Source organism: Sturnira hondurensis, unplaced genomic scaffold (genome assembly GCF_014824575.4).
Source record: "Sturnira hondurensis isolate 20B ecotype Veracruz unplaced genomic scaffold, ASM1482457v3 Scaffold0004136, whole genome shotgun sequence".
NCBI classification, from domain to species: domain Eukaryota; kingdom Metazoa; phylum Chordata; class Mammalia; order Chiroptera; family Phyllostomidae; genus Sturnira; species Sturnira hondurensis.
The window spans coordinates 43758594-43782988 of NW_028076767.1; the positions used below are offsets into that span (position 1 = coordinate 43758594).

General features: G+C 38.0%; 1 protein-coding gene across 2 annotated transcripts in view; it reads left to right on the plus strand.

Annotated features, from left to right (window-relative positions):
* Positions 1 to 24395, plus strand: part of METTL8 (methyltransferase 8, tRNA N3-cytidine) — a 76437-nt gene that overhangs the window by 36795 nt on the left and 15247 nt on the right. The window contains exons 1-3 of one of the 2 annotated variants that reach the window (XM_037044478.1): positions 10474 to 10582; positions 13799 to 13890; positions 23208 to 23575. In XM_037044478.1, coding sequence (XP_036900373.1) covers positions 13806 to 13890; positions 23208 to 23575 — 453 coding nt within the window. In that variant the 5' untranslated portion in view covers positions 10474 to 10582; positions 13799 to 13805. Of the gene's footprint in view, positions 1 to 10473; positions 10583 to 13798; positions 13891 to 23207; positions 23576 to 24395 lie in introns of those variants that run through there. The other variant, XM_037044477.1, reaches the window with a different exon arrangement.

Sequence of the window (24395 nt, forward strand, 5' to 3'; positions counted from 1 at the left end):
TGTTTTAGGTGCGGTTGTTAATAACTGCAAGTTTCTGTTCTTTCACTGTTCATATTTTTTATCTTCTTTTTCTTAGAGAAGTCCCTTTAACATTTCGTATAATAAGGACTTGGTGATGATGAGCTCCTTGAACTTGACCTTATCTGAGAAGCACTTTATCTGCCCTTCCATTCTAAATGAAAGCTTAGCTGGACAGAGCAGTCTTGGATGAATTTGCATTTCATGACTTGGAATACTTCTTTCCAGCCCCTTCTTGCCTGTAAGGTCTCTTTTGAGAAATCAGCTGACAGTCTGATTGGAACTCCTTTATAGGTGACTGTCCCCGTATCTCTTGCTGCTTCTAGAATTCTCTCCTTCATTTTAATCTTGGCTAACGTAATTATGATGTGCCTTGGTGTGTTCCTCTTTGGGTCCACCTTCTTTGGACTCTCAGAGCTTCCTGGATTTCCTGGAAGTCTATCTTGCCTTTGCCAGATTGGGGAAGTTCTTTTTTATTTTTTGTTCAAGTAAGTTTTCCACTTGTTGCTGTTCCTCTTCCCCTTCTGGTACTCCTATAATTCAGATGTTGGAACGTTTGAAGATGTCCTGGAGATTCCTAAGTCTCTCCTCATTTTTTTTTTTTGAATTCTTGTTTCTTCATTCTTTTCTGTTTGGCTGTTTCTTTCTTCCTTCTGGTCCACTCCATTAATTTGAGTCCCAGTTTTCTTCCCATCACTATTGGTTCCCTGTGCATTTTGCTTCATTTCACTTAGCGTAGCCTTCATTTTTTCATCTAATTTGTGACCAAAATCAACCAGTTCTGTGAGCATCCTGATCAGCAGTGTTTTGAACTGTGCATCTGATAGGTTGGCCATCTCTTGGTCACTTAAAAGTATTGGCTCTGGGGCTTTGATTTGTCCTTCTTATTGAGCCATTTTTTTTGTCAGGTCACACCTGTCACGTATGAACGTATGAGGGGTGGAGCCTTAGGTGTTCATTGGAGTGGGGCAACCCAATTGCTGGGTTGTATATGTGGGGGCGGGGTCAGAGAGGAAGCAATGGCACTTGTTCTCTCTCTTGGATTTCGGTCCCCTCTGCCACTTCTCACAAACAAATTTTATTGCTAGAAAAGCATGAAGACCTTTTGTTATATGGATAAATGGGCAACAGGTAGGAAGTACATTTGAGCATATGGGAAAATATACAGCAACAAAGGAAAGACAAAGTAAACAATACAGTACCTTTTGAGAGAGAGAGAAATTTAAGATAACACTAAATCCTTGTAGCATTGTAAATTAATACAGGCTGTTCGGTTATCTTTTTTGTTCGTTTGGTCTCATCTTTTATTTTCTCTACTGGCTTTTTAGCTATATATTTTTACTTTATTTTTAGATGTTATTCTAGAAAATAGTTTAAAACATTTTGGTCTCAGGACCCCTTTACACTCTTAAATCACCGAGGACCCTGAAGACCTTTTATTTGTGTGGATTGTATCTATTTGTGTAGATTTCATATTACAAATTAAAACTGAAACTTTGAAAGTATTTTTAATTCATTTTTTCATTGTGAATTTATTTATTTCTTAATTATTTTATTGTTGTTCAATTAGTTGTTTGTGTTTTCTTCCTACTTCTCCCCCTTAGTATTTATTAATTCATTTTAAAACAACAATAAACCCATTACATGTTAACATAAATTATGTATTTTAGTGAAAGTATCTATTCACAAAAATATTCGACAAAGAGTGGCATTGATTTAAATGTTTGTAAGTCTCTTTAACATCTAGGTTATTAGAAAATCTGGATTCTCATATCTGCCTCTTCATTCAATCTGTTGTGATATGTTATTCAGGTTGAATTAGGTGAAGAAAATCTGGCCTCACACAGGTATGTACTTATTAAGGAAGGGAGTTTTTTAAAAGCCTTTTAAGATATTTGTAGGTATTTTTCTTGATATTACACTATCAATATTCTATATTGTAACTGAGAAACTACCACTAAATCTCAGTTATGGTAGTTTTGTAGTTGTAATATTAATGTAAACCCATATCCAAAAAACCCACATACTAATGAACTGTTGATACTCTGCTATTTTATAATCCACTGGCATACCATGCACTTTAAGAGGATTTTTTACTTACACATCATTTTATAACATCATGCATGGATAATTTGGAAAAGGTTAGTTCTAAGTTTTATGTAGCTCTTCCAAATGCTGAAAATTTCATTATACAATATTTTAAAATTGCATTTGTTAATATCATCACTATTCTCATCATTAAAAGTCCCTAAGTATTGGGAAATTCTCAAACTTACGGTTGTAGACATAATTTTTCCAAAATTCTAATTTTTGCTCGAAAGCACACAATTTATTTTTAACAACAAATCGTGTCACATGTTTTTCTTAAAGTAATAGGTTCATGTTACTTACTTTTAAGATTGCCAGATACCCACATCTGAATAACTATAATTTGTCTACAGTTGATCTTCCAAGTAAAAATAGAATTCCATGGAAAAAATGCAGAGTTCAGTTCACAGTGCAAACATTTGTGCGAGTGACCTTCTGTAAGCCAGTCGTTGTCCTTCAGTGTGCGCAGCAGTGCTCTGTGTGTGCCTTCCAGTTTGTCACAACGCCTGTTATGTGTGTGCCCAGGGGTCAGCATTTTATAAAATAATTTTTACTGCTTCATCAAGTGCATTCTTCAACAAATTGAATTTTCCCAAGAAAAATTAGTATATTCTTTACCACCCGCTGGATGGGGGTGTGGAGTACAATGACCAGTGGGGCCTCCACCTTTTCTCATGTGAAGGTGGGTGCAGTTTCACTCACCTTTGTTTCTATACCATCAGTGCAAATGTCAACTCAATGAGAAAGGCAAGTAACAGTATTATTATGAAAATGGTTTTGACTTATTGGACCACCTGAAAGGGAAGACCACATTTTGAGAACCACAGTTCTTGAGATTTCAATGTCATGCTTCCTCAATTTAAGGAGTCTACTTAGAATTAATATTGTACCACATAATATAAAATGTGACAACCTTACAATATGATTCTGCTTATCCATTCAATTATATTGTTGCCATATAATTGACTTCTCTATATGTTCTAAGTTCGGTGATTCATCATTATTATTCTTGCTATTTATAGTTAATCATTTTTTAAGATATTAAAGAATAAAACAATTGCCTTTTGTAATTACCCATATATTTATATCACTTCTGGTATCTTTATTCTACCCTGTCGAACTGAGTCTCTATTTGGTATCATTTTCCTTACCCTGAAGTCTTTCTTTGACATTTCTTGTAGTGTGAATTCTGCTGGTAACAAAAATCTCTCAAATTTTGTGTATCTGAAAATATCTTTATTTTAAATTTTTGAAAGATATTTTCACTGCATTTAAATTCCAGGTTAACAGATTTTTTTTCTTTCAGCACTTTAAAGATGCCATTTCTTTGAGTTCTGGCCACTAGTGTCTCCCATGAGAAGTCAGCCGTGGTTCACATTGCTTTTCCCTGAATATAATAGCTGTCTTTAAGATTTCTCTTTATCTTTGGTGTTTTATAATTTTCTGTGTATTTTTCTTGCCCAGCATTTGCTGTGATTCCTGGATTAATGATTGCCTTTTTTAAAAGATCAAATTTGGATAAATTTTGGGCATCATTTCTTCAGTTGTTTTTCCTTATTCACACCTCAATTTATAGCTCTTTAATTTACATGTTTTTTAGACCAATTTGAATTATCCCATAGGTTACAAAGATTCGTACTTTTTTCTTCTCTCTGTTCTTCTGTTTGAACAATTTATACACCTCAGGTTTTTAAGTTTACTGACCCTTTCTTTCTGTGACATCTATTAGCTATTAAGCCAACTCAATTAATTTTTAATTTCATAATTAGATATGGGTTAATTCTGGAATTTTTTCCTAATTGCTTCTATTTCTTTGCTGAAGTGTCTACATCTATTTATTCATTCTGTTCATGACTTCCTTTAAATCTTTGAACATATTTTAAAAAGCCGTTTTAAAGTCCTAATATACTAATTCCAGCATTTACATTTCTCTGAATCTGTGTTTGACGGCCTTTTCTGGTGACGGGTCACATTTTTCTGTCCTTCACATGCTTATAGTTTTGATAGTAGAGTGGGCATTATAGATGATATCTTGTATGAATCTAGATTATGTTGTCTTCCTTTAAGGTTGGGGTATTTTCTGGCAGGTGGTTAAAGTGCTTCCAAATCTTGGTCAGGTCACGTTTTATTTGAAGTGTTGTTAGAGTGAGACTATTTTGGTATTGTCCTGACTGTAGTATGACCCTTGTTCCATGGCATGTCATTCCTGGGTTCTTAACTGCATGCCTGAGGTGTTCAGAAAGATCTCTCTGTTCTGCCATAGCCAGAACTCGGATATCTCCAAGCACAGCACCACCTGTGTCCAGTCAGCTCTCTCTTTCCACCATCACCCCAGAATCCTCTTCACAGGCCCAGTGGAGGCTGTCCTATGGGTGAACAGTCACCACTAGCTAAAAACCTTAGGAGAACTCTTGCGGGCTTCAAGGGCCTTCTACTCTGTCCAGCTGCCTCTTCTTCAACATTCTGCTGCACAAAGGCTCACCACCTTCTCAAGGCACAAACTGCCACTCCCTGAGACAGCCACTCTCTGCCCAGACTCCACCTCCGCACTCCAGTCAAGAACTCATCCCCAGGAAGGCAGCAGGGCGAGTGTGGAGACTGACCTTTTGTGTTTCTCTTCTCTTAAGTATCACAGCCCTCACTGTCTGAAATGTAGTCCAATGCCTAAAAACAGTTGCTTTATATACTTTATCCAGTCTCACCATTGTTTGTGGCAGGAAGGTAAGTTCATTACCAGGTATGCTGTCAGGGCCAAAATCACAAGTCCTATGCAGAAGTTTTAAATCCTAATTATGAAGATTTTTAGCTATGCAGAAAAATGTGTGTTTGTATATACACAGACACAGGAAGGGAACTTGAAAAACTAACTTAGTTTATTAGGATATCTAAATGACAGGCAAGACTTTTTATCTTTAAAATTTTTTGTTATTATAACTATGTCATAAATATAAATTATTGTAGAATTAAGGATTATTGAAATAGTTTTAAGCGGAAACTAATAAACTCTATTTCTTCTTTTACCTAATAATATTTTATTTTTAATGCACTAGTCACCTAATACATTTGTTAAAGTTGTCTTTAAATTTTGTTGTATAATGACATTTTTACATACACAATAAATGACAAAAACAAAAACATTTTATCTACATAGCTTACACTGGGTGATTATTACATATGATTGTTAAAATTATAGAGGAAGTGACATCACATTCAGAAGAATTGTCTTTAGGTAGAATCCTCAATAACATTAGCACTCAAGGTAAACAATTGGTATGTGCATGTATATGTGTTTTAACTTTTCCAAAGCAAGACAAATGCACAATTATTTATGCTGTTATAGCCATCAACTTGAAGCTAAAGTAAGGAATCATTACTGAAGTACATCATTCTTATAAAGGAATAGGAAATACAAACACACACACACACACACACACACACACGCAAGCTGAAGTCATAGTATAACCAAGCAGACAGGGGCCTGTCCACAATGGCACCTCGGTGCATGACCCAACAATCAGTATCATAAGGTACAGGTCTTTATTTACAGTATTCTAACTCTGGGGGCTCTGGGAGCACTTCAGCTCAGAGCCCACCTTTCCCATGAGACCCAGCACTTCCCTTGTTCCCCAAAAGGCTATAAGCCAGAAATACCAAAAGTCCCCCATGTTCTTATCTTTTTTTCAGAGATTTTATTTATTTATTTTTAGACAGAGGGGAAGGGAGCAAGAAAGAGAGGGAGAGAAACATCAATGTGTGGTTGCTTCTCATGTATTCCCCACTGGGGACCTGGCCTGCAACCCAGGCATGCGCCCCGACTGGGAATCGAACCAGCGACCCCCTGCTTCACAGGCCCGCACTCAATACACTGAATCACACCAGCCAGGGCCCCTGTTCTTATCTTAAGCCACCTGTGCAAACATTCTCCAGTTTCTCTGGAAGGTACCAAAGTCGCCATCCTCACAAACCAGTTCTCTTCTTCAGAATCTGGGCTACGTTGTCCTCAGTCTCTGTGTTATAGTGCAGGAAAGTATGTGTCATATTACACTGGATCATGGCAAGGTCCAGGAAAGGCACAAGTCTCAAGAGTCCAGAAGGAGCTCAGGTTTGCATGGCAGCAGGTCAGCATCTCACAAGGCCAAGTCCTTGGTGGCTCCAGAGTCAGCTAGAGCAGGCATGATCAGAGTAGCAACATGTCTCCTTCCCTACTGCACCAGGCTGCGTGGCAGATCCTGGCTACAAACTACATAGTTGCTTGCTTACTTCTCCCTCTCATGTGGCTACTACATCACTCCTCCCTCGTGGCTCTCCTACCCACTTCCAAGCCGCATGGCTGAATCCCTACAAACTGCAAAGCTGCTACTTCACTACCAACAACATGGCTCCTGCCTCACTCCCCACCCTTCGTTTCAAATCCTGATCTGGAGCCTCCTGCGTGACCTCATCTCCAACTCCTCCCACTATGAGTGGCATTTGCCAGTTTTCCCATGTAGTTTACATTCATTCTGCTGCCATTCCCAGCCAGGGCAGGAGTGACTCAGTGATCCAGGGGAACCCGCCTCCCTGGCTATGTCATGAGTTAAGATACACCCTTAAAGTCATATCCACCTAGTCCCAAAGTGGCAGCACAGCTATTAACACAGCTGGTAAACAAGTTGCTGTAGATATGCAAAGGATCTTAATCCTGTCATCCACTCTCCCCCATCCCCCAACCAAGGTTTGTGGGGGGATTATTCTCTGACCCATATCCTATACCTCTTTACAATTCTCCCCTTTCAGTTATTGGACCCTCTTTAATCTTATAAAGGACAATGGGAGAAAGTCTCAAAATCTTTGGGAGTTACTTCCTGCTGGCCATAGCTGCCATCCTACCTACTCCAGATCCAGGGATCCCTAGCAGAGTGGGTGTGTGGGGCAGGGAGTGGCCTTCACATGTAGGGAAGGACCCTGCAGCGTGCAGGTCAGTTGGCTGTCCTCAGAGGATGGCATGCTCGGTATCCACGGGCGGGCATTTCTCAACATGTTGACATCCTTGTCATATTCTGGAGGCAGGAGATTTGGCAAGAGGGTTAGAAGGCACAAGTAAACCCATAACCACTAAATGACAAAGGCAGGGATCAATTCTACAATGGCCCACATTAGTAAGAGTGGCTCATCTGGAGGAAGGTGTGCACAGAGTGTCACACCTGTCCAAAGCCATTTTGCTTACTATACTTAGCTGGGCTGAGTATAGTGAGCAATATTTTTAGATTTTAAAAAATATTTTATTTTAGGATTCCCCCTTTTTGGGATTTTAGGATTCCCCCTTTTTGACTTCTGGGCCCTTTCCATTCAAGCCATTAGGGCAGATAAGGGAACCAATTTTAAAGTGAAGCCCACAGGAAGCCCCATACTTCACCAACCCAACCACTTAGTTCAGTCAAACCGTTGAGTCTCAGGAGGTGGCGCTGCAGATGGGCTTCTTAAGTGAGGCCTACGTTGTATAAACAACCACTCATGTGATGAGATCATAGGCGTATGCCCTATGAAAAGAGGAGGAAGAACACACATGTTAATTCACACAACAACCCACAAACCAGTCTCTGAGTTTGCAAGGCTGTCTTTTGGGAAGGCATCCAGTTGCAAGGACTTAGCTGGCATGACATTTAACAGTGACAATTTGACAGATCCTTCTTGCCTGTAAATTGAGCATCTCTGGTGATGTCACAAACCCAGTTTCAACTTCCAAATGCAAACAAACTTTGAAGACTAGCTGCGCTAGTCCAATATCCACCACTGAGCATTGTGGTTTTCTTTGAATCATGACTTTTCTCCAAGATCACCCACGTTTTCATTAAAGGGACTGCATTAAGTCCAGTTTTAATTTTGCCTGTTTGTTTGCATAAACACAACCCGAGCAGTAATTGATCACATGTGATGTTTAAGTCTGCTTTGCTGGACTTTATACAGGGAATATTTAGATTGACTCTTCAGTCCACCCTTCGGGACACAGAAGCTGAGCCACACCCATCTGCCATCTGGCTTTGCTTGTACCGCTTCTCTTGAGAAGTTCTTGAGGTTTCCATTGTGCTTTAAGATTCTTCCCAGCCATCTTTTAGGAAAACAACCTTCACTCCTTCCCTGGAAGACTGTCCCTTGATAACCAATCAAGGGACCAGGCTTTCTCTTGTGGGTTTTCACTAGCTTCAAAAGTCAATCCTAGTTCCTCGGGGTTTTTTGGTGGCACCCAGAGCCCAGGCACACCTCCTTCAGGCATGACATTCCAGTCAAAGTCTTGGATGACAAAATCGCCATTGGCAACTGGTCTCTTTGGTTTTATGCAAAGAAACCTTATATCATCACTTATTCCTTCAGAATGCCAAATTCTGGATCAGGTACAGAGAAAAATGTAAAGTGTGAAGGAAAGTCCTTGTCCTTCAAAATTGCACTTCCACCATTACTAAAACCATACAATTTCTTTCCAAAACTTTCACAAACTTCTACAGCCTTCTATATACCTTTTACAAACCTTCTTACCCATTCAGATTCACTAAAATTTCATTTTCATCCCTTATGCTTTCCCTTGTTCACATTCTCACATAGTGTGAAGTTTTAACTCCTCCTGGAAAACCTCAGTTTCCTTCCAGAACAAACAGCAACATTCAAAACAAAAATAGAGTCCCAAAAGAAGGGGGAGGACTAGAGTAGCTTTAGAACCTTGTCTCTGTCCTTACCAGTCAGCTGGTGCACTCACTGGCGTTCCACGGCACCTCCAGTGGCAGAGACGCCCTCCTGCAGAGGCAGGCCCTCTCGGGCTCAGCCTCTCTTGGCAAGACACACTCACTTTGCCCCCGGCTGGCATATTCATCAGCATCCCAAATGACCCTTCCTGGAGCTGCTTAGCAAAGGCATTCTCCCCAGCTGGTTACAGACAACCTCTCCTAGGTCTCACTGGCCAAAAAGCAGAGACAGGATTCCTGGTGTACCCAAAACAGCAAGGTTCAAACCAGAGGCCCACAAGATCAGAAACCCACAAGCAAATAAAGGATAACCACACCTAAGAGCTGAAGTTTCCTTTCCTTCAGGTGTAAAACTTCCACAACCTTTCCATTTATCTTTACCCATTCAGATTTAGCCATAATATGCTTTTAATCCTTGTTCTTTTCCACACTGGGAAGAACTATGCTCAAACTCAGTATCTGGCAGTTGAAAGTCTCTAGCTTTACCATCACATTTATAAGTACAAGAAACACTGTCACTTTTAGATGCCAATTCATGGCCCTCAGGACCAGAGCCATCCCTATCAGAACACAGTTGCACAGAGAACCCGTCTGATGCAGTTCCCACGTGGCAGAAGCACATAACGTGGAGAGCACACCCAACCACCACCTTGTCTACTTCCTATGTGGTGGAGCGGTCACCAGCCACACTAAAGATAGTGGAGTGCCCCCAAGACTCAGCCTCCATGGTGGAGCATTCAGGTGACTTACCCAAAGTGGCGATGCACCCATGCTTCTTACTGTCCAAACCCCAGCATGCATGCAGGCTCGGCTCACAAAGCCTGGGGGTTCCCTTCTTCCCCAAACCTGCTCCTTTATACCATTCTGGCGTTCCTGGAGACCAGCGCCTTGAGCTGGGATGCACGGCAGTTCCCTGAGCCTGGGAAGTCCCCACAGCCATGCTAAAGGGATTGTGGGCATGGCATGTGGCTGGAACTTGAGTACAGGTTCCTATAGTCCCATCTGGGCTCACCAAAACTCTTTGTGCAGCTGGCTGACGATAAGAATATGGGGAACTACTGGGTTTGCTTTTAGCTCATAAGAGAACAAGAGAAGTGCTGGGTCTTGTGGGAAAACAGGGCTCTGAGCAGAAGTGCTCTGAGTGCCCGCAGTGTTGGAATATTGTATATAAAGACCTGTTCCTTCCAATGCTGATTATTGGGTCATGGGCCAAGGCACAATGCAGACAGCCCCCTGTCTGCTCCATTACAATAGGACTTATGACAACCACAAAATTACAAGACTAATTCTACCAATCATTTTATGAAAATTCCTTACTCAAAAATCCTATCTTTTATTTTTGATATCCCTTTCTCAAGTTCAAGTTTTGAAAAAAATTCAGTATATTTAATAATATTCTCTGCTCAATTCTTTTTTTACTTTTTAATATTTTCTTAAGAAAGCACATTCTATTTAATGTAAAGATTGCTGGGTTTCCTTTCCCCCAAGGACAGTGATGTGAAGTTTTAATGACTGTTGTCATATGCCTTAAACATACAGTATTGTTTTCATGTAAATGTAGCTTTTTTTAATCCTCACCCACGGGTATATTTTTTCATTGCTTGTTAGAGAGACAGGAAGAGAGAGAGAAAGGGAGAGAAATACCAGTTTGAGAGAGAAGCATCCATTGCTTGCCTCCTGTATGAGCCTGGACTGGGGTCATGCGTGCTCAGACTGGGGACTGTATGCACCCCAGACCTGGAATCACACCTGCAGTCTAGGTATGTGCCCTGGCTGGGAGTCAAATCCTAACCTTTTAGTTACGGGACAGGACGACGCTCCAACCAACTGAGCCATGCCAGCTAGGCTTGTAAAAGTAGTTTTAAAAAATTCTCTCTAGTTAAAGCAGCTTTATAATAGTAAGGAAATTTTAAGACAGTTATCTCTTAATTCCACTATTCTAACATAACTCATTTCACCCAATATGTATATAACTTTATATAGCTGTGATTGTAATACATACATAGTTTTGGAATCTGCTGTTTTAACCTCATGTTATTTCATAAACATTTTTCCACATTGTTACATAACCTTCATATTTATCACTGTAAATGTCTGTGTATCATTCCTTTGAGTCATCACAATTTTTTCATTACCCTATCACTAAGGTTGTTTTCAGTTTTTTGCTGTTATTTTTGGTATCCCAGTGAATATCATGGTTCAGATACTTCTCTGTGTGGAACTTCTCTGTTCTTTGGAGTTACTTTGTGACAATAAATTCCCGGAGGGGCAATTCGTAGGTCAAACAGTGTAAACCGTTCTTTTCCCTTGGGTAGTGGTAGTGGTGGCTGTTGTTAAATGCCTGATTATATTCACCTCATTTGTTAGTTATTTGTTTCTGTGCTTAAATTCTATTGCACTTGTATTTATTACTTATAAACTTGAGTAATTCTTATTGCTATCTGTTGGGGGGTTGGTGTACATGAATTAGACTTCTCGGATATAAAAACTGCCATAAAGCTGCGGGTCTGCAGGAAGTCCCATAAATACAGTAGGAACGTTTTATGGTGTCAGTGGGGCTTCCGCAACTGTACAGTGGAAAATCTGTTCTGCAGTGGCTTCGGGTGTAATATTACCTGCACTTAGCAGTTAAGAAAATGAAGCAACATAAAGAAGAGTGTAAGGGAGTTAGTTAGAGCAATTTAAGAAATAACTAAATCTACTAAATACTCAGGAAGAAGCAAGTTAAACTAACAGTTTAAAACATGCTTAAAGCTAAAGAGCACATATGCTCTCATTGTCTCAGAGCTTGATTCTTTACAGGGAAATTGTTTTCTTTTCTATACATTGTAGAAAGTTACAGACAAGAGACTTATCCCCAGCCTTAATAATAATACCTTTTAAATAAATGATTTGTTCTTTTTAATAATATTCTATATTCAGAAGGGGAGAAATAAGTTTACAATTGTGAGTACACAAAACAGAGTTTGCTCTTATTATTATTTATTAATAACTGTAGTATTTTTTATATAAACAACTGTAAACCTACTTTTGCCCCACCCTGTATATTTATATGTACACAATCCTAATATATAGTTACCAGCTCAGAGTTATTTATGTGATTGTTCATATGTATTAAAGTAAGTCAAAATAAAATCTATTCTAATCTTACTAAAGCAAGCGACAAAGCTGCTTAATGATTATTTGGTTTTATTTAAAATAATGTTGGTTAAAGTTTCATCTGTGAAACTGAGTTTTACATTATATCATTTGCTTTTCCAGGGGACTTCAGTATACCAGTTTTAATTCTTTGTAAAGAAAGCAGTTTCTTACTTTTTCATGGGTGTATTTATAGGTGGTTCACTGGAATACACCCTCTCATATCTGATTGCACACACATTACTTAAAATAGTACCAAGTTTATCATTGTTCTACCCAAACCAACTCCATATTCTGTCATTGTTACACCTAGTTTCTTTTTTTTTAAATCCCCATCCAAGGATATATTTGTAGATTTTTTTTAGACAGACAGACAGACAGGCATTGATGTGAGAAACATCAATTCTAGGTATATGCCCTGACCAGGGATCAAACCCGCAACATTGTGGTGCACAGGACCATGTTTCAACCAACTGAGCTACCTGGCCAGGGTCCTAGTTTTCCTGGTACTCAGTTTTGAGACTTTTAATTCATTTCTGACTCTTCTTATTCTACTCCTGGAACATCTATATAATCTCCAGGACATAACAGGTTTTTGTTTTTCACGGTGACTCTCCCTCCACTCTTCCTTTCTGTTTTCCATTGTCGCCGCCTTAGTCCTGGGACTGCCCACTCCCAGATCCCTGCAGCAGCCTTCTAACTGGCCTCCCTCCAGTCCCTCTTCGGTAAATTGTTCTTGCACACTACTAAGCTGTTCACACTTGAGGTCCTCTGATTCTTGCCACACCTAGCTCCTAACTTCATCTGCAATTATACCCAAAGGAAACAATCAAAATGAGTTTTTTAAAATTGTTTCCTGTATAAACTGTCTATACCCTTGGCTTCATACCATACACATATCAATTTTTATCAGTCATCATAATGATGCATATCAGGAATTTGATAATTTACCCCTTTCTCCTCAATGAGATAGCCACAGGTATCATATGATATTAATGTTAGTGATTTTTTTTACAATTATCAATCAGCTATATAGAATTTGAATTTTTGAGTATGTGATTTCATTATTGCTTAGAAAAAATGGTTTATTCCAGGAAATCACATCACTCATTATAGTTTTACCACTTGCAAAAAGGAAATAAAAACTTTGTAAAAACAGAACCAAAAAGTCACCTCTTTGTAAAAAGGTGTTGTTTTTATTCCAAGAAAGACATTGTGTGTGTGTGTGTGTATGTGTGGCAGAAAATAAATTATCTTCTCATAAAGCGAAAGTAAAATCTGAGGAAAATGCCAGATCTTAGGAAGGTGACCCTTTTATATGCTATATCAAATAGTCTGTACTTTAAATATAAATGAGACCAATTATAGAATTAAGGCAGCCAATAAGAAAAGTCTTAAGTTACCATAGAAACTGAGGGTAAGTGCAAAATATTTTACAACTATTGGAAAAAGAGCATTCAAAAACTATAAAGAATGCCCTGTTCATAAATTAACAAAAAAGCAAATGGATTTAGCTGTAGAGTAAAATACAATAAACCATGCCAGCATCCAAATAATCATGCACCATAATAGTACTTCCAGGACATTCAGCAATTATGTCCAAAAGGTGACTTGGGGCTTGTAACACAACCAGATTTAGACAAAGAAACCTTAAGAGTTCAGGGTTGCACCAGCACTTATCAGGAGAAACATCTGATACAAAATATATTCAGTCATTATGGAATTAATTTGTATTATTCGTCTTTGAGTAATGTGGAGTGACAGATGTATCCCCTGCCGCCCTTTTCTGGCTTTTTCAATTATAAAGCATGTTTTACAATTGTCATATTTTTTGATAGGGATCATATGCAGTGGTCAAAAGAAGAAGCAGCAGCAGCCAGAAAAAAAGTAGAGGAAAACTCGGCTGTGCGAGTCCTTCCGGAAGAGCAAGGTAGGCAACTCACTGTTTTGGTGCCTGGGGCCTGGCTTTCCTGTTTGACCTTCTACTTATTCATTTCACACCTAGGTGTCTTTTCCTCCTTAGTGGGTCATTACTTTGGACAGTTCTTTTCTTTTCCCTATGCCAATCTACATGTTTCATTTGGGAGAATTCCCAATTTTTCCAGTATGGCAGTACCAAAGTTAATGAAATAAATTATGTATTGACCTTATTCTTGCTCTTTTTTTTTTTTTGTTACATAGCTGCTTCTTCTGGAAGAAATACACACATGGGTGGCATTTCAAACAAGATATGAAAATATAACTTTAAAATTTTCCTCTTGCTGTACATCTTTTTTATGCATTTCATTTATTAGGAAAGTTCAACAAATTAAAAAACTTTGAGCAAAGAAGGTAAAGTCATATCAAAATGTTGCTGGTCTTTTAGGATAAACGTAAAGTTCCAATAAGGATTAAAAGTAGTTTTCTTGAAAGCCATTGGCATTTAAAGTTTAATTTAGATAAGGCCTTGCCAACCTTCAAAAATGGCTTCTAAAAAATTGATCTGTGGCTTTGGCTAGAGTGGCTCAGTGGATTGAGTACCAGCCTGTGAACCAACCAGAAGGTCGCTGGTTCGATTCCCAGTCAGGGCACATGCCTGGGTTGCAGGTCAGGTCCCCAGTTGTGGGCATGCAAGAAGCACCCGGTTGATGTATCTCTCACACATCAATGTTTCTCCCCCTCTTTTTCTTCCCCATTCCATTTTCTCTAAAAATAAATAAATAAAATCTTTTTAAAAAAATTGATCTATGCTACTATCAGAAAAACAGAAAATGTCTTGGTGAGGATGTAGAGAAATGGGAACCTTTGTGTATTGTTAGTGGAATGGTAAAATGGTACAACTTCTATGGAAAGCAGTATAGAAGCTCCTTAAAAAATTAAAAATGAAGCTACCACATATGAACTAGCAACCTCACCTCTGGGCTTAAAAAGAAAAAGAAAGAAAGAAAAACTTGAAAGCAGGGTCTTTAGAGATTATTTGCTCATCCATGTTCATAGCAACACTATTCACACTGGGAAAAAGGTGGAAGCATCCCAAATGTCCATCAACAGATAAACTGAATAAGCAAAATGTGGTATATACATACAGTGGATTATTATCATTCAGCCTTAAAAAGGAAGAAAACCCTATAAACCAGTCACAGAAGGGCAAATATTGTATTGATTCCACTTATATGCGCTATCACATGTAGCCAGATACACAGAAACAGAAAGTGGAATGGTGGTTATGAAGGCCTGAGGGAAGGGGAAACACAGAATCATTGTTTCATGGGTATAAAGTTCCAGAATTGCAAGGTGGAAAAGTTCAACACATCTGTTTTACAACAGTGTGAATATACTTAACACTATGGGACTGTACACTTACAAATGATTGAGATGATAAGTTTTACATTAGGTGTTGTTTTAACCACAATTTTTTAAAAAGCACCCTCCAAAATGGCCTCTGTCCTCACTACATTGCTGGAAAACTTTGCCAAACACCTACACTCTCTAGATAGGATTTTTACCCTTATCTTCCTGAAAATCACTTTTTCTTTAAAACATCTTGGTTCTTTATTCTTTAAAAAAATAGTTTATTGAAATGCCAAATACAGAAATTTACACAACTTATACATTAATTCTCACAAAACTCAATGAATTTTCCAAACACCTACATTTAGAAATAAAATATTACTAGTAACCCAGAAACTTCCTCATGTTCCATTCCAATTACCACACCTCCCCTAGCCCCTCAGACCTCAAAACAAGCAGCTGCTATTCTGGCTTCCAACACCACAGGTTAGTTTTGCCAGAACAGTTTGGTTCTGGTCATGACCATTTCTTAGTCACTCTTGTAGCAACAGTGACCCCATTAGATGGAGCACGTGTGGGCAAACCGGTCATGGGCCAAAACCAGCCCACTGCCCATTCTTATAAAGTTTTATTGGAACACAGACACACTCATTTCTTTGCATGTTTTCTGTGGCTGCTTTTGGGCTCTGTCTACAGAGCTAAATAATGGCAACAAAGACCATATATAGCCCACAATGACTGTTTACTATCTGGCCCTTTACAGAAAAAGTTTGCCAACCCCTGAGACACAATTTTCAGGATAGATTGATCAGCTGCCCTGAGATTCCCTAGGGAAAGATGTTTACATTCCTCTGTACAAGCCACGCATTGTGAAAATCACTAATCCCATCGGTAGTTAACTATTGTTCTAGTGACTTTAGTCTATAATTGAGGAAACTGAGCTAATGAGACAGCCCTCTTTGGCTGGCTGTGACCAATGAAGGGGACAGTGCTGCCCTCTTACCCTCTGGCATCATTTGCTATTCCTTAGAGCTTGTTCTCTTTTCTTATTCTAAGTTTGAGTGTGTCCTGGGAGGCGGCCAAGAAAGAAGAGTACCTGATCCACGGAGGAACCGTTCTGTGTTTCTGAGCCCTGGCCCTGCAGCCCAGAGTGGGATGTGGCCGGGGAGTGCTGGGGTTGGATTTGAGGGTGCATACCAGTGGCAGTTCTGCTTACAGATCAGCCAGCATTGCATTCCTTTGCAGGAACTCTGTCACACTGTTTCTGAGGAAGTATAATTTTGCTTCTTTGCCAGCAGCTGCACAGACATATTTTCCACATTACTCAAGCTTCTGCTAGGGGTCACCTGGATATGACAGAAAGAGTCAAGCCCAAACTGAATTAAAAGTTATCAGTCATCTTAATTCATTTCCAGGAAGTTGAAAATTATACACAGTATATTTCCTGATAATTTGAAAAACCGAGGATTTTTTTCATGCTCCTTTGAATATTTCTGTTTAGAACATAAATACATGAGCAGTGCTGATAATGTTCCCTTACAGTGCTCTGCATGCAGCTGCTTATTTTGGCCTATTTATGTTAACAATGAACTTGAGTGAAGCTAATGAGAAGGTTATTTTAGGGCCTTGGAAACCGCAGTAAAGGAAAATGACAGTTCCCACAGAACCATAGTGTGACTGAAATAGAAAGGTGGTGACTGGGCTCTCTCTGAAGAAGCAGGAAAAGCAGGCTGGAGCGGACTGATGCTGCTGCTTTGAAGCATTTGCTTTGCTTATTAGCATGTCCAGTCTCTTTTTGAGCAAGTTTTCTGGCTGCTGTGGAGACACAGAACAAAAGATTCCATTTTAAAACGACTCAAAGTGATTGGGGTTTCTGCTGGGTCCCGTCTGCATCCCCCCTGTAACACTACTCAGTGCAGTGGACTTCCTGCCTGTCAGGGAACAAGGAGAGGGACACACAGGAAGGGTGACTGGTTCATCACACTTAAGCAGGGTTGCACAGAGTAGCAGCTGGGGCTGCTGTGAGGATGGCACAGAAAGAACACTTCTGTTTTGAGAAACTTCAGTGACAGGACATTACAGTGAGAGTAAATGCCTACCCAGCCACCCAGTCCAGGCTCAGCCAGGGATCATAGAGCTGCTGGTCTGCAGAAGCCCTAGGTGAGGCTTCTGACTTGATATTTAGTCTCTGATGAATATGGGTCAAGGGGAATAGATCCGTTTAAGAGCTCTACTCCCAACCTTTGTGAAAACCCAGAGGAAGCTCTGACCCAGTTTTCCCAGCACCTCATTTAACCACTGTCTCTTCCTACCTAAGACAGACCGAAGTCATTAAGGGGCCAGTTTTCTCCCATCACAGAGTATCCCATTAGCAGGTTATCGTACACCATGAGCACTGTTTATTGATTTTATCTCCCTGGCTTTAATGCCACTCAGAGGAAATGCTGGCTGTTCTCCCATGCTGGCCAACTCCCTAGCACATTTCTTTCGGTCTTTGGGTGTGTCAGTCAGTCTGTCCTGTCATTCCTATATTCCATTTCTCGTCCATTGTTTCAGTTGTTGGTGAGAATCGAAGTCAGGAAAACACCCTCACAACTCTGAAAATAAGAACTTATCCATCACAACTAATAGTCTTTTTTGCTATAAGATGGTTGACATTTCATTTTTTGTGATTAAAATATATAGCATCCAGGGTTTTCATTAGCAATATTTCTTTCAATTACATTCCCAGATTAATGATTTTTAATTCCACATATCCTTTGGTAATTTCTTTTATATTTCATTATGGCTCATGTTTCTTTTAAAAGCAGGTTAATTTGAGAAATGGGCAAGATTCATTTGGCAGTTTTTGAGTTAATATGATTATATTTTATAATTTTCTAAAAACATCCCTAGTGTGTTATATCTCAGTTGGTTATTTAGCAAATGTAATGGGTTTTTAAAACTTAATAACAATTGCAGCTGTGATTTTTACTTTAAAATATCTTGGTAAATAACTACCTAGCTAGGATGAGTTATCCATGTCAAGCAAAATAGTAAAAGAATCCCACTGTACCTTTCTTGTGAATACCTTACCACTTGAGGAGATATCCTATGTGGGAAAAAAAAAGTAGCTAAAAGTTTCATGTGCTGATAAGTTTAAGGTATTGTTTATGAGTCAGCTTTGGTTGTTTAAAATTTCATGCAGTGATCTTAGAAACATACTTTTTATTTCATAACTTTAAAAGTTTTTCTTTATTAGACAGTGAACGTTATCAGTGACATGTGGAAATTTCCAACATTGAGAGCTCAGGTATTTGCGTAATTGATGTGCAAAAATAACTTTAATTTGCTTTTTGTTTCACTGTAACTGAGAATAAATTTTCATAATTCATATTAATCATATCATATATGTCAGATACATAAATGGTTTAAATCTTTTTCTAAGTTGTGATATTCAGTGTGATTCAGAATGAATTCTGAATATTTAAGTATGGTTACTGTGTCATATTCCTTCTTCCCCTCAGCAGTTCTGTATTAATAAGTGAATAATTGAGAAGTTGCTTCATCTGGCTGTGATTAAACAGATCACTACATCCCTTTTATTGCCACTGGCTTAGAGCAATGAATCCTGATATGGCAGCCTAGGAATGTGAAGGGAAAAAATGGTTGTCCAAGAAAAATTGATCATTAAGAGGCCAGTTTAGAAGGCCAGTTGGACAAGATGAAGATAGGGCAGATATCTTCACACTATATTGTATTTTAATTATTGACATGAACTTGAGATAAGTTAACAGTAGGTTGAAACTAAATGTTTCACTCATGGTCAAGAAAGTAACTCTTCAAAATCCCCTGTTATCACAGACACTCTTTCAGTTCAGGAAATTAAATCATACACTGAAGGTGTTTACATTGTCTCATAAACATAATTACAAGTTTGATTGAACTGTGGGGTCTCAGAAGTTGTCACACATTGCTGGGAAGTATGGCGTTTCCAGAATTGACTGGAGGTATTGCTGAAAACGCAACTTTAAAAAGAAAAAATAATGTCCAAACTGTGTTAACCTTGCCCCAGCCTACCCTGGGTGCTGTTTCTGTTTTGATTTTTGTCCCACAAATCTATCTATTCTCATAGAGCATTATATCTTGTCATTGCTCACCTTGGTCTCATCATATAGCCTTGCATAATTTATATTTTATATAATTCAAGTGAGGTTTAATTAATTCTGTATTTCTGACCTATTTTTATGAAAATTCACTCCAGTCGACAAAGTTTTAATCTTAACTTGATGTTTCATAATGAGAGGAAAGTACAAAATCAGAAAAGCAGAGGTTAATTTTTAACAGCATGGGTGGATCTAGAGGGTATTATGCTAAATGAAAGAAGTCAGAGAAAGACAAATACAATTTAATATCACTTATAAGTATGTGGAATCTGAAGAACAAAGTAAACGAACATACAAAATTGAAACAGAGAGATGCCAAAGACAAACTGATGGAGGAGAGGTGTTGTGGGGTGAGGTGAAATAAAGTGGTGAGATTAAAAAACACAGATTGGCAGCAAGTTACAGAGCAGTCCTGGGGATGTAAGGTACAGCACAGGGAATTTGGTTAGCAGTATTGTAGTAACTGTCTGTGGTGCCGGGTTGGCACTTGAACTATCAGAGGCAACACTTTGTAACCAGTATGAATGTCTGTCCACTGTCTGTACACCTGAAACTAATACAAAATAGTTTGAATACAAAATAAAAATAAAGTATCAGCAGAAACCTGAAAACAAAAATAAAAACAGATATTTTCAGAGGTATTTTGGAGGGAGTTACTGTTTTGGGTTAGGAAGGCAATGCACTGTAATTGTGTTAAGAGCATGAGTTTTACAGTTTAATAGACTTGAACTGGGTCCTGGCTCTGCTGGCCCTTGGGAAAATTTGTTTAACCCCTTTGACCTTGAATTTGTTTGTAAATTGGAATAATAGTATGTCCACTTGAGAGGTATCATTAGGGTTAAATGAGAAGAAAAATTCAAGGAAGGCATTAGACAAAGCTTGGCACATAAACTACACTTCATATGTGTTCATGTAACTGTTATTTTCAATGATGTTATTGGTGTAATGATTTATGTAAATGTTTGGGTTTTTTTCTCCTAATGCATGAGTAGGAAATACTTGAAAAAGGCTTCAGAGTGTCTACATTCACAGACATTGACCATCATCTTCTAGTGGACATCAGATCCTGTTTAAAGATTTCCTGGGCCAGACCTGAATTTACACACTTGATGTATTTGGTACCTGAACCAGATTCCAGTCACTTGATACAGATTCATTTTCTCTTTAAACTGTAGAAATCAAAACAGTAATATAGGCTTATATTTGTAACAGCAGTGTTATCCAAGATTTTGTAATTTGTAGAACTGATAATGTTTAATGTTCTCTGTAAGTTCATGGGGTTTAATAGGAAAGTACACAGATTTTTTAGAGCTTCAATATAGAGGTACATTCAACTCCTCATCAAAGGAGGAAACCGTGTAGGCAAGTTGAATGAAGAATCAACTAAGTTTCTTTCCCTTTGTGTAAGATGTAGATAAAACTTTGCAAAAGGAAGAACTACATAATAATTATTAAATTGTTGTTATGACTCCAAATTTTCATCTGATTGTAATATATGAATGTAAAATAGATTTTCGAGTTGCAGTTAGTGTAGAGACCATTCTGTGTGAATGTTGTCTCATTATTATTCTTTAAATTTTAATTTCTATATAAGGTTACTCAGTTTTGACCTGCCTAGTTTCCTTGGTCATGGTTTGTTGGATATTTGAGATAATTCCCACTTCTTCCTCTTATAAATAGTACTGCTACGAATATCTTTTCTTTCAAGTTACTCCCCTGCTGTCTACCTCCCTACCCCCAATTAATTCCCAGGGGAATATTCGGCACATTGATCAAGGTGTGTTTTACATTCTATTTACTGGTAGTTAGGTTCAAACTCACTTCACAAGTAGCTTGCTATCGGAAATGCATGTACTATAGATTTGACTAAATGTAGGTCTTGTTAGCTGGTTGCTTTTTAGAAGCAGGAAAATCTTTTACCAGCATAGAGTAAGTTACAAAGAGAGTTTTTAAGGTGAAAGGAAAAATATAAGGTACAAGAGGACCCTGGGGAAATTAGGCAGTTCCTAATTCCCCCTGAGTCTGATTTTCAGAATGGTGTTTTGTTTTCTTTGTATACCAGGTACACTCCAAGTTTCAAAAGTAGAGAGGACTGTTGTGAAGATAAATATGTAGCAGTTTTAGATTAGTCATAAATAGGCTTCCTTCCACTGGTGTGGATGTGAGTGTGTCTTGGACTTCAACATCACGTAATTCTTTTGTTACAGAGATCTACTTTCATTTTTCAGACCTTAAATGCAGATGGGAGTCTCTGCCTTTATAGCAGTCCTGCTGCCAGATAGGGTTCAGTCTTGATGGGAAGGAAGTCTTGTGGCCAAATGGGTGGAGATCCATGGTACAAGGTCATAAAGATAAAAATGGAAAGAAAAGAAAAAACAAGGGCATGAGGACGCAGCTCTGTAACAACGATAAGCCCGATTATCGGCATTGCTTGTTCTGAGGGACCTCTCTAAAGTTGTGAAAGAAATGAGTTTGTTATTTTTAATTTTAGTTTCGTTTAATTTATTTTTGGTTTACAGTAATTGCACACAGATCAAAATTCAAATGAAAATTAAGAAACCACTAAGTTCCCCTATTTGGAGGCAGCCAGTATTACTAATTAGGTAATTATCCTTACCGAACTATTCTGTACAGACAGACACAAGTAAATGTGTATATGTACATGCATGTGTGTTTCTGTGTATGCACACACACGTTTTCTTTTTTTTTCCTGTAACCAATGGTGCATCATAACATACTGTCCTACACTTTGCTTTTTCACCTAACATTGAATCGTGGAAATTCTGTATCAGTAGGCTTTTTATTCTTTTGAAGCACTTTAAAAATATCATGTGCCTACATTGGTGAAAGTGATTCTTAAGCCATGGATTAGGCCTAGGGAGTAGGCCTGGTATATAATGGTATCCAAGAAGTGTTTGTTGAATGAGTGAGTGAGGAAGTGAGTGAATTATTTTATTAGTTTAAGGTACAAATAGAACAGAGGCAGAAAGCTAAAAATTTTCTCAAGTTTTGAGACTCTTGACCTAACCCTGACCCTGGGATCCAGTGAAATCTAAGGGATAACATCACAAAAGGCATATCTCTTTTTAAAAGCCATAAAAATTCTCTTTAAGGCTTCATGTTGGGAGATGTCAATAGGAAGAGATGCCTCTGAAAGTGGGGGAGGAATGGAGGTATGGGATGGCCCCTAGATTCCAGGAGCCAGGGTACATATTATCCAGGGTCCTGGTTCTGCTATGATAGGACTCCAGGCCCTGGGGCTGGGTTCATCTGTTCTGTGCTGCTTTTCTTCCAATGCAAAACAAGGGTATCAGAGTAGAGTATTTCAGTGGGACATTCTAGCTCTAAGATTATGTAATTTATAATACCACAATTTCCTGTCTGATTACCAACTTGCACAGACATTGTGTTGAAACTGCATTTACACAGATAAAAATTAGGTCTCCTTTCTCTAAGATAATAAAGAACCTTGTAGGTTATTGGTAAAAATGTGATTATGAAGATTCCAAGATTAGACTGTTGAAAGTTGTTTACAATAATTATATTCCTCACAAAAACCTGCTGGCTAAACTATTGAGACAGAAATAAATGGACTAAATACCCCACACATTGACACACTTTGAGAGAATTAATACTCTGTAGTTTTAACCTTTAAGTGTAAAAAAAATCAGATAATTAAAATATTAAACTTATTCATAGTAAACATGCTTGTAATACATGATAAATAATGGATATAATAATATACTTAACAGATTTAACTATTAAATATATCTTGCTATTAAAATAATAGTATCATTCATGGTAAAATGAAATTTTTTTCTCTTTATTTTAGTTAAGTATGAGAGTGAAGCTAATAAATATTGGGACACATTTTACAAGATTCATAAGAATAAGTTTTTCAAGGATCGAAATTGGCTCTTGAGGGAATTTCCTGAAATTCTTCCAGTTGATCAAAAAACTGAAGAGAAGACAAAAGAATTATCATGGGACCATGTAAAAACTAATGCTGCAAATGGTTTCTCAAGAAAGCACTGTCCTACTGTGCCCGAAGAAAAAAATTGTAAGGAAAGTTCCAGCTTGTCAGATGGTCAAAGCGAGGCGGAATCTGATTTTTCCAAACTTGACCCTGAAGCACACAGAAAAGGACCCCTGGAGACTGAGCTGTTTCCTGGTAGCAAAGCCACGTTCAGGGTCCTAGAGGTATGTATGTGCTGTGCTGCAGGGCAGAGATGGGAGGTGGTGAACAGTCTTAAGGTGCACATTCCATATTACTTTATTAGTGATCCAGGTTTTTCTCAGGGGAGAGTGATCCAATCTAACTAAATAAATTTTCAGGATACTTTTGTACATAAAAAAAATTAAGGAACTTTTATCGTTAATTAGTCAGGTATTAAGTGTGTAATATTAATTTTTTTTACTTTTTCAGTTTTAATATCTAACTTGAAGGCAGTTTTAAATACTAATAAAGTTTTGGCCTTAACTTCCATCATCTCTTTCTGTTATTACCCCTTTTTAGATGAAATAGAAATGTGAGATGTATAATTTGCTATAATTTGGTGTGGGCTTTGATTTTCTATTTTTAAAAATACACTTCTTTCTGACTATAAAGGTAGAACATATTAATTACAGAGAATTTGCTAAGGAGTAGAGAAGAGAAATAAAATTATCTGTAATCGCACTATTAACGTTTTACTGACATTTTCTCTTTTTATTTATACTGTTTTATATAATGAGCTATAGTTGGGGTCTTGTTTTGTGTCTATTTAACATTATTTCATAAGTTGTTTTCCCTATCTATAAAATTTTTCTATAAATATTTTCATGGCAGCAAAATACTATGTGGAGTACTATAATTCTACTTACTTTTTTTTACACTACTGGGCATTTAAGTTGTTTTGAGATTTCTACAGCAAACATCTTTGGGTATAGACTTTCTCACGTTTTCTTTTGTTATCTTGGGTAGATCCACTGGTTCATAACTTATATAAATTAATTAATACTCTTAAGGTATACCGCCAGA